Genomic DNA, 10,613 nt, shown 5'->3' with positions numbered 1-10,613 from the left:
GCGGGCCCGGCCAGGGTGCCGCGGTGTGGCTGGTCCGCTCCGGGGCCGGCTCGGGCCAAGTCGGGGCGAGCTGGGTCGCGCCCTCCTCTCGACGCCGCGCAGTCCAGGCAGGCGGGGAGGGGCGGCGGGCGGGGTTGGGGGCGGCGGGCCCGGGCCTGAGGGTCCCGCCCGCGGCTCCACCCGTCCTGTCCGGCCTTCGACGGGGTGGTGTGAAGGGCTGCAGGGTTCCTGGGGTGGGGGTGGGGCTGGGGCGGTGGCCGGGTGGCATCGCGTCGCGTCGGTCCTCCCTCCCTCCGGGGTGGGCGGTCAGACGGGGACGATGTGGAGGCCGAAGCTGTCGGCCTGAAGCTTGATGTGGTCCCCGCGGTAACTAGTGGCGGTCATAGGCAGCGGCAGCAGCGGCAGGGGCGGAGCCCCGGGGGGCGGCACTATAATAATAAGGGGAACCTGGAAGTTAACACAGGAGAAGAATGGGCTGGGTGAGAGGACAAACAGGAGAACAAAAAAGGAAAGAAAAGCAAAGACCTCCCCGGGGCTGGGGGCTGGCGGGATGGGGGCAAGGGAGACCTCGGCTGGGCTGCTGGGCCGGTTGCCCCCATGAGAGCTTCATTCACCGATGGGAGAGGGGCCCGATCAATGGGTGACCGCCCCCGCCCGACTGGGGACTTTCCAGGGGGGCCGAGGGTGGGGGCGGCGCAGAGCCTTCTAACCCCCGGGAAGGGAGAGGAAGGGAGGGAAGGGACGGGAGGGCGGGCGTCCTCTAGGGATCCCGGGGCCTCAGTGCTGCACTAACAGAGCCTGCCCGCCCGGCACCCAAAGGGCGGGTCGAGGGGAGCGAGACCGGCGTCCGGAAGCAGCCCGGCCAAGCCTGCCCGCGGGCTGACGCGCTGAGCCGCCGGCCAGCCAGGTGGCGTACTCACTTAGTAAGGCGGGGTTGCTGAATCTCCAAGCCTCGTTGTAGGCCGTGTACTGGGGGTGGCTGTACGGGTTGCCGGAGAACTCGCTCCCTGCGGGAGGGTTGGGGAGTGGGGATCAGACCAGCGCAACGCCCGGGCGGACCCGACGTGCCCCGCCAGCGGCCTCCCCCGGGCCCGAGGTGCAGGTGCGGCGGGCAGGACAGAGGCAGAGCAATCCACTGGGTCTGCGTGGGGAGAGCCGGGGGGGGGGGGGGGGGGGCCGGCGGGTGCAGAAGCACCGACCGGCCTCGCACATGGGCCTGGGGGCTCGGGGCTCCGCCGCGGAGGCGCTCTGGGTCACCCAGGGAGGGTTTGTTCCGGGTCCAGGCGCGCCTACCCCGCTGCGTTGGGGTCTAGGGCCTTTTTAGTGGATACTCTGGTTCTAGGAATCGTAGCCCCCACGGGATGGAAGCCGGGGAGGGTGGTGAAGAAAGGCCCTCGGGACACTTTGTCCCAGATAGTCCTGAGAATGGCATCTCAGCACGGTGCCAATGCAAGGGGTGGGGGTTTCTGCTGGGAAACACCCCCACCCCCCCCCCCCCCCCCCCCCCCCCCCGCCTTTCCCTGGAGAGATTCGATAGGCGGGCCACGCAGCAGAAGGAGGCGGTGGGAAGCAGGGGGACAGCCCGCCGGTCCGCGAGCGGTTAGCGGAGGGCCCCGTGGGCTGGGAGCGGACGGAAGCTGCTTCCCTCCCTCCGCGGGAGAAAGGCCAGGCCTCCGGGTTTCCCCCTCGCCCTTTCTCCTGTGTGATGACCCCAGACTGTTTACAGTGATCCCTAACCGCGGGTTAAGTAGAGGAGAAGGGGCCCCTCTCCGAGAGGGAGCTGGGGTGGGGGTGGGGGATGCAGCCACTGGAAAGCCTGTTTATTGACGAGGAGGGAAAGCATGCGTGCAGCAGGATAATGAGCTTCTGAGCTCAACTGTGACCAAGAGGAACTGAGCTATCTCCTTCCCCATCGCTAATGAAACAAGTGTAATTTCCTCATCAGCACTAGATTCTGTTTAACGACTCCCCCCTTGCCACCATGAGCTCTCTGCGGCTCCCCTCATCCCCACCTCCTTGCAGGCTTCCCCCCTCCCTCACCCCCACCTCCCTAAGACCTTCTCCAGCCTCCACCTGCTCACTGCTGGGACCTTCCCAGAAGAACCTCCTTGTCCCCAACACTCCTACCCACGCCCCTCCAGATCTGGCCAGGAATCCCCTCACCTACACCTCCCAGCTTTCCTTAGCCAGTTCCTCTAACTCCCTTCAGCCCCTATGGGGGTACAGCACCCCGGGGCAGTCTTCCTCTTTGCCACCGCCCTTCCCCCCCACGCTCTGCCTCCCCAGGGCTGCCCCTGGATGCACATCCGGGAGTGGGGCCAGTCACCCTCTTCTGTCCTCCCCCACCGTGAGGGTTGTGTGTCAGGGAAAGGACACACAAGAGGGCAACCAGCAGGAGTGGACTGCAGGCCCAGCGAGTCTCACCCTCTTGAAGATAAGAGGGTTTTTTGGTGTGTATACGAACAGAAGCTTCAGCTCTCTGGCTTCAAGCCAGGCTCCCAATCTGGGATGGGAGGTTGGAAAGAGCACAACCTCCAGCTACAGTCCCCAGTCCCTAAATCCGGCCTCTGCCTCTCCGATCCACACAGTCCAGACCCAACCCCTCCCAGGAGCAATGAGGAGACGTGGTTCTCTAGCTTGTCTCTCTGAAGCCAGAGTCTCTCTGGATCCTGCCATAGCCTGTCTTCTGTTCCCCTTTCCTTAGGGACTAGCTCCCTCCTCTCCCTGGGGTGGGGTCAGTTCACACTGGTTTTCCCTGCGGGTTGGTGTGGACCAGGGTGGCTTTGTCTGAGTGACCGACAATGCCCCTGGAAATGGTTCTGGGCTCCAGGTTTCCATGGAAACCAGGGCAGGCCCTTCCAAGCAGTGTCAGCTGGCTGGGGTGGGCTGGGGCACGGAGAGAGGAGCCGGGGCACAGGCTCCGCTGGGTGGGCGCCGTGGAGGGGCCCTGGCATATGGTGGGGTGCACGCAAGAGCCCCTTCGGCCAACTCCCTCCCTGGGTTGCTCCTGAGGGAGGACGAGGGACCGACTGCAGCCTCTAGGGAGAGAGAGGGATGGAACAGAAAAGGCTTGGGGGGAGGGGACGTTGGGTCTCCCCCCACCCCCAGCCTCAGACTACAGCCGACTCAGCAGCTCACCCACAGCGTAGTCACCCCCATCTAAACGAGGCAGCTGCACCATTGTCACCTACCAGGCACCATTCCTGCCAGGGTGGAGGTGGGGTAGCTTCCCTGGCCAGTGGGGGGCACGTGAGGGGGGTAACCAGGCAGGGTGGTGCTCGCCATGTCACGACCTAGAAAGACACAAAGGGGAAGGGGTGAGGCCTGGAAGGGAGAGGCCTGCCTCTGCTCCCACCAGGGCACTCCATGGGAAGGACGCTCTTGGCAAGGAGGGAGCAGACACGTGGCAGAAGAGCTGAATGAGCAGGTCCGCGTGCGCCCTTACATGCGTTGAAGCCCGTCAGCTAACGTCTGTCCTATGATCGGCCATGCACCTCTGCTTTTCCAGCACTTTGTGTGTCTCTGTGTGCGTTCGTGTGCCTACGTGTTCGCCTTTGCTTGTGTCCCTTTGTTGCCCAAACCCAGATGGAGAAGGGGGGGGGGGGTGACCTGCTTTTATTCCTCCTCCCCAGCAAGATACTCAGCTGTGGTCTCTCCAGTAGCCAAATGGACCTCTATCATCTTGCTCACCCCGCACCTCTCTAACACCCCATCTTTCCTTCAGACTTGGAGGGTACCCCCACCCCCACCCATTCTGGGCCCGATGGGCATTTCTTGTCCTCTCTCAGTGGAGCTGCAGGTGCTGGGCCTGGCAGGTGTGGAGAGTGGGGGTGGGGGAGGCATCCAGTGGGTTACTTTGCTCTTAGTGTTTACGGCATTTAAATGATATGGGGCGCTTGGGTGGCTCAGTGGGTTGAGCGTCCGACTTTGGCTCAGGTCCTGATCTTGTGGTTCATGAGCTCAAGCCCCGCCTCAGGCTCTGTGCTGACAGCTCAGAGCCTGGATCCCACTTCGGATTCTGTCTCCCTCTCTCTCTGTTCCTTACCCGCTCACACTCGGTGTTGCTCTCTCTCAAAAATGAATAAGGAATTTAAAACATTTTAAATGATAAAAAAAACCATCCCTGAAGTGAATCAGGGGCTTTGAGCCAACAGTTGAAGTGGATCAGATCAAGTTCCAACGAGCAAACCCCTCTCCCCCCACCAACTGTCGGACCTCAGTCTCTGGAAACTTCTACTAGCTAGAGTCTGGAGGGTGGGAAGCAGGGCTTTCCTTCACAGTGTCCTGGAGTGAAGGTAAAGCAAGCCAGTATTAGGGAGCCACCCATGGTTCACAGACATCTCTGGGATGCAGCGACACCTGAGTGGCCTCCCCTTCTTGCCTGTCCCCTCCATCACCATGAAGGGATCACCACCTCCCTTACGTTTTATGCCTCAATCTGTAATGCCAACAATCTGCCCTCTTCCCTCTCCCGCAGTGCCATGCCCTAGAGACAATGTGATGCTCTCCTGGGTCCCATTTATCCTCTCCAGATTCCCCTTATCCTCCTCTTCAGCCTGTCCACTGTCCCACTCCGGTGCCTCTGTCTGACCCTGAGAAGGCAAGGCGTGGCAAGATGCAGGGAGTCACAGAACTCTGCACATCTGGCCCAGTGCGTTTCCTTTTCCTCAGCTCCCCCCCCCCCACCCGCAGCTTTCATCCCCCCTATGGCTATTCCAAAGTGCCCCTCGCTCTCCTGGCCACCCTCTCTGTGAATTTCACCTCATCTCCTACTTTTCTGACCCGTGTGCGTTTCCTCACTTCTCCCTCAACACATCTGAGTGATTCAATTCTCCCAAAGTAAACAGGGCTACAGCTCAGGCTTTTGCATTTCCAGCTGCCTGCTGAACATTTTCATTAGCTGTCCCACTGTCACCTAAAACTGAGCAGGAATAAACGCAGACTCATCTTCCCCCCAATCAGGTCTCCTGACCCTCTTGAAGACCGCCAGACCAAACACTTTAGAATCCTTCTGGATGTATAGCCTTTGTCCTTCCCCTTTAGATGAAGTCAGTCAGCAAGTGTTATCAATTCCCCTTAGCAATGTCTGTAACATCAGTCCCGTCTCCATAGCCTCTCCCACCTCCACAGCTCAGCTCCTGAGCACCTGCCCCTGGTCAGCCACAACAGTGTTTTTGCTTGTATTCCCTGCCTCCACGTTCTTGCCTCTCCCATCTATCCCAAGGGTGGCTGCCTGGCTAGTCCTCATGAAACGTTGCGTTCAACCTATCACTTCCCTTGTGAAGACCGCCACGGATTCTCTGCGGTCCACAGTTGCAATCCACACTCTGCCAAGGCTTTCAAAGCCTCCTGGGTACTCTCCCCACCTGACTTTCTCAGCTCTGATTCTCACTCCACCTGGTTTAGTTGGACTGCTTTCATGGGCGGGTGCGCTGTGGAACCTCTGTGCTTTTGCCGTATCGTTTTGTCTTCCGCATAGCTACCCTCTCCTTCCAGCTCGAGCCTTAAAATGCCTACCATTCTACCCATCAGGGAAGTTTCTTCCTTCCAAATTTCTACAGTGTCTGTGCTGCATGGCTGACCACGACATTATATTTCATAAGGCATCAGACCCGTTGTTTCATAATATGGCTTGCTTCCTCAAATAGACCATAATCAAACTGAGGGCAGGGCCCTGTCTTCTGCTCTGCCTTGCATGGTTGGTAACTCAATAAAGGATGCTCAATAAATATTTACTGATTGATTCTCTATCACTCTGTTGCACTTACAGCCAACGCCAGGCGGGTTGTATTGTTTTCTGACTGTTTCATGTGTGCTGGTCTCCTTTGAAGAGGTAAAGGCTGGGGCAGGATGTCAATGCTGAAATCTGCTTTTTCTCTAAAAATAGTTTGAACAGGCCATTATGAATTTTTAGGGGATGATGAGAGATGACAGTGACTTGTATTGTGACTTATAGCCCATCAAGCAATAGAATGGTTGGTTCTCTTCTCTACTGTCTAATATAGCTAAGGTCTTCTATTTCCTAAAACTCAGGAACAAACAACGGAGCAGAACCATCAGACAAGAGATCACTTCGGACTCCCAGAGAGGAAGCAGGAAGTATCCGTGCCTGCTTTGTTGTGGGTTTTCTTTCATTGACTTCTATTGTCAATAAAAGTTTCACTCCTCCTGACCATCTCTCAGTGGAGTGGGTCTGAAATGGACAAGGACGGCGACATTTATCAACTCCTTGAGAGACTCATAATATGGCATGTGCTGGTCAAAAAGCCCCAAGACAGAGGAGAGTTAGGGAAGATGTAGAGGTTTTGAAATGAGAAAGATATAGAAATCCAATTCCTCCTGGTCCTGCGATCTTAATGCCTGGAAAGCAGCCAGAAAAGTGAAAAACAGGAATCTAAATGCGCCCGAATTCTGATTTTCAGCTGCCTGGTTCCTACAGCCTGCCACACGTGAATTCCTTGTCATCTGAGGTTGTGTCATACAATTCCCTACCTAGCTTCGGAGAAAGGAAGAGAGGCTGGATGCCTGGAAAGGTGTCTCCAGCTAGCCTGGAGTTATCCCCACTGCACTGTTTAGTTCCACTGGCTTTTGCTCTTGCAAAACAGTCAGGCTAACTTCCGGCACACAGAAACTTCTGCATGCTGGAAGTCACCCGCGGAATTGTTCCTTGAAAGACACATTCCCAAATTCTAGTTAAAGAACTGAACCCGGGAAGTGCTTTTCAGACATTTTTAAAATGCGGGAGAAGATGCCCAGGACGAGGAAGAAGCACGCAAGCTTCCTGGTGTTCTGCATACAGCTGTGAAGCTGCTGCCACTGCGGATTCTGAAACATCAGCATCACCACAAAGAGGCGCCCATCAGGACCCCTGAGCCAACGGAGGTGCAAGCCGCCGCATACAAAGCACGCTCAATGGCTTCATTAGTACGCAGGTGACACCAGAAGAGGAGGAAAAAATTGACCAAACTCTCACCAGAGCCATATATTCTTCTGGAACCCCGTTGTCAATAATGGAAAACACGGACCGCAGGAAGTTTTCAAATTACTAAGACCATCGTACCATTTGCCCAGCAGCATTCTTTGAGCAAGCCTCTTTTAGCGAGAGATATGAATGGGTAATGGAATGTATGCAAGGAAGCATCGGCAGAGCACTGCAGACGGATGGACACATGGGAACAGAGAGAGATTCGAGAACTGGAAGCACAACCAACCCCTAAAAACAAAGGAGCGAAAGCACAGAAGGAGGAGAAAACCAGCCACGTGGCGAAACACATAGGTTAGGAAGTACGTGTTACCCAACAGAGGATAGGGAGAGGCAAGAGTGTTTTGCTCACCCACAGTGCCAGTCATGGGACAACAGCACCAGGAATCACAAATGGACAAGAACCCACATGTGACCAGGGGAAGGGGCATTTCGTGTTGGATCCTTGCTTCCTAAGATGACAACGTTTTAAAGATGCAAGAGCCAGGGGCGCCTGGGTGGCGCAGTCGGTTAAGCGTCCGACTTCAGCCAGGTCACGATCTCGCGGTCCGTGAGTTCGAGCCCCGCATCGGGCTCTGGGCTGATGGCTCAGAGCCTGGAGCCTGTTTCCGATTCTGTGTCTCCCTCTCTCTCTGCCCCTCCCCCGTTCATGCTCTGTCTCTCTCTGTCCCAAAAATAAATAAACGTTGAAAAAAAAAAAATAAAGATGCAAGAGCCTTCGAGATGATCTAACGTCCTTGTTTCAAAGTTGAGAAAAAATGGAGGCGCGGAGAGGCATCAAGATTTCCTAATGGGTCTAGCGCTAGTAAAGGAGAGAGCCGGGGTTCGAAGCCGTGTCTGTCCCACACCGCCTTTTAGTGATAACGTGAAGCCAGATAATTCCCAAAAGAGCCAAAGGAGAGGAAAAGAAGTCATCCAACAGGCAAAAGCTCATACTGTCGCCGTTGTCATTAAGATGAGGCAAGAAAAAACAGGACATAAAGAATAAAATACTGACACTGAAAGTCTGTAGTAAAACTCCATGGGGTGGAGTATTAATCTCCTTGGAGAGTTTTCTAAAAAACAAAGAGGCTCTTTAAGAAACAGTAGTAGTCGAGAGTCTTAAAGCACCCAGAAGTGTTAGCAGCACTGTACTTGATGAGGATGTCTTCTCAGTTCAACTGCAGAAGTCCCTGAAGAGTCTACAGCCAATTTCTACAGCAATCACTACATCTGAATCAGACGGTGCACTTTTGTCAGACATTCCTTACCAAATGGGCCAGATCAAATCAACTGTTTTGGAGAATCTAAGTGCAGTTCCTCTTACAAAGCACAGAGAAAAGCAAGGCGAATGACTTTATTAAGAAATTGGAAAATTTCAGTCACCAGAGAATTTATGCTATCTTGTCAGCTCTAAGATTCAAGGGCAGAGTTGTGTTTCTACTTGATCTAGCCTAGCTCGCATTCATCGAACACCGACGACAGCTAGGCACTGTCCGAAACATTTTCTGTGTCTTCTCTCTTTTAATCCTCATATCCACCAACGATGTCGATCTGCTTGTAATCCCCGTTGTATAGATGAAAAACTGAAACTCAGGGGGGCGAAGTGTTATGTTCGAGATTCCACAGAGAGTAGATGGTTGAATCTGGACGACAGAATAACCAGGACCATAGGAACTGATTCTAGAATGGCATTCTTGAGTATTATAGACCCAGAAAATAGGTATTTGGTCCAGGAAGGTAACCTGGGATGATGCTAAATGAATCCTGCCTACAGCAACATCTTGTGGTTCCTTGTTTCTTGCATGGTTCAGGTTCTTTCATTTTCTACAGCAAGGGTTTTAAACTGGAGTTCACTGATCCTGCAGGGACTCCATAGATACGCTTCACAGGGTCCATGTAAAGCTATACATCAGATGTTATGAGTACACATATATAACATCTAGATGGCCTTTATCATATTCGCAAAAGTATGCCTGACTCAGAGATTGAGAAACACTATTTATAACACACCAAACGAACCTCCTTTCTTTGGCCTAAGAAAGACACCGATTTGTTCGAAAGCACTTCAATCGTACCAGTAGACGAGATCCTACAGAGAACAGCAGGAGAATATGTGAGGGAGCGGAGAGTCTTATCTCAAGTAGGGGAAACGTCAGCATCCCGAAGACCCGGGAAACAATAAAAAGGCAGCTGCCCGAGTGGCGGAGGTGCTCGGGCTCAGGGATGACTCAGACCACCAGACTTATTAGACACAGATTTATACAGCCAAAGTTCCAGTCGGTGAGTGTAGGGGTGCTTTTCCGCAGCATCGTTCTCTGAAAATGAGCACTTCTGCCATCCGCTCGACACTGTGGAGGAGCCTAAGGCCAGAAAACATAACTCTTGGTTTACTATCCTAGTCTCAAGTTTTGTCTGCTTCTCATAAGGTACTGACGATGAAGACATTAGATTGCTCCGAGGTTGGCGGTCTGTGCCCGCGTTTGACACAAGCATCCGTAATACTTCCAAGAATGCGCAGTTATTAAATTTGTAATTACCGCCTCAATACACTGCACGTTCACACTGGTGTACCGATTATAATCACCTAATGACCAATCCAAATTTAAATAATATGCTAAAGTAACAAACTTCACATCCGCGAAAGCTGCTTTTTAAGGAGTTTCCCACTTAGTTCGTGCTGTTTCTTATTTCCAAGGTTTCCAAATCCTCCCAAAGGTTCTTCCTTGAGGGCAGAGGTGCCTGCGCGACGGCCGCCAGCCCCGGGCACCGTGCTGGCCCCAGAGCTCTTCATCCTGAGCCCTGCCTACTCTGGGTTCCAGCAGAGGGGGCTGTGCCCGCAGCTCAGGTGGCTGCTCTCCTAGCTGATCTTGCTTCCCACTGACAGCTGGACCTTTAGTCCCTGCGGTGTCCTGGGCAGGGACCCCGCCCAGATCTGTGTGGGCTCCGGGGGGGGGGGGGGGTCTGCGCCCAGACAGCCAACCAGCTGGATACACCAGCCATGCCGTCCCCACCCCTTCCCCTTCCAGCACACTCACTGCCCTCATCTGAGCCCCCCAAGAGGTGGCTTCCCTTTAACTCAGCTGGACCATGGGTGGAGCTACAGCCTCAGGATCCTGGGATAAGGCTAGGGAGTGTTGGGGAGAATCACATTTTCAAAGGCCTGAAAGAGAATCTGGCTATCTCCTGGTCCAACCTCCTTACCTTACAGAGAAGGAAACTGAGGCTCAGAGAGAGGGGAAGACATCCCAGCCCTCTCCTCCCTCACTTCCCCAAGCTGCCTTCTCTGGCTCCTTTAGCAAATCCCAAGTGGAGACCAGGAGTTGGGCAGGTGCTGGCGCACCGCCGCCCCCCACCCCCCGGAGGCGGGCCCAGGCTCACGGATGGGCTCAAGAGCACGAGAGACCCTCGTGCTGGGTGGGCAGAGGTTAAGCCTGTTTGCACAGTCTCCCGATACTCCAGGTCTCCCAGTTCCTCTCCGGCTTTATTTTGTTCTCTGAGACCACTGAATTGTCAGCTCTAATCCTTCCGAAAGCGCAGCGTTTTTCAGGCGCTCTGTGTAAGTGAAACCCTAATCCCAAGGAAAACGGCCACTTAAGCTGCTGGAGCATTAGGCTGCTCTTGGAGCGGGCCGCAGACTTCCTCCCTCCCT

At 54.7% G+C, this 10,613-nt stretch overlaps 1 protein-coding gene across 7 annotated transcripts in view; it reads right to left on the bottom strand.

Annotated features, from left to right (window-relative positions):
• Positions 1–289: 289 nt before the first annotated feature.
• PAX2 (paired box 2) overlaps positions 290–10,613 on the bottom strand; it is an 88,247-nt gene continuing 77,923 nt past the window's right edge. For 4 of the 7 annotated variants that reach the window (XM_040486186.1, XM_040486187.1, XM_040486189.1 and 1 more), the window contains 3 exons: positions 3,192–3,293; positions 921–1,007; positions 303–447 (listed from right to left, as the gene is read on the bottom strand). In XM_040486186.1, the coding sequence (XP_040342120.1) occupies positions 371–447; positions 921–1,007; positions 3,192–3,293 (266 nt within the window). In that variant the 3' untranslated portion in view covers positions 303–370. Of the gene's footprint in view, positions 448–920; positions 1,008–3,191; positions 3,294–10,613 lie in introns of all 7 variants that reach the window. The other 3 variants (XM_040486184.1, XM_040486185.1, XM_040486188.1) reach the window with 1 other exon arrangement.

This window comes from Herpailurus yagouaroundi, unplaced genomic scaffold, assembly GCF_014898765.1.
Source record: "Herpailurus yagouaroundi ecotype Mexico unplaced genomic scaffold, PumYag 163, whole genome shotgun sequence".
NCBI lineage: Eukaryota > Metazoa > Chordata > Mammalia > Carnivora > Felidae > Herpailurus > Herpailurus yagouaroundi.
This window is presented reverse-complemented; position numbering and strand designations above follow the sequence as displayed.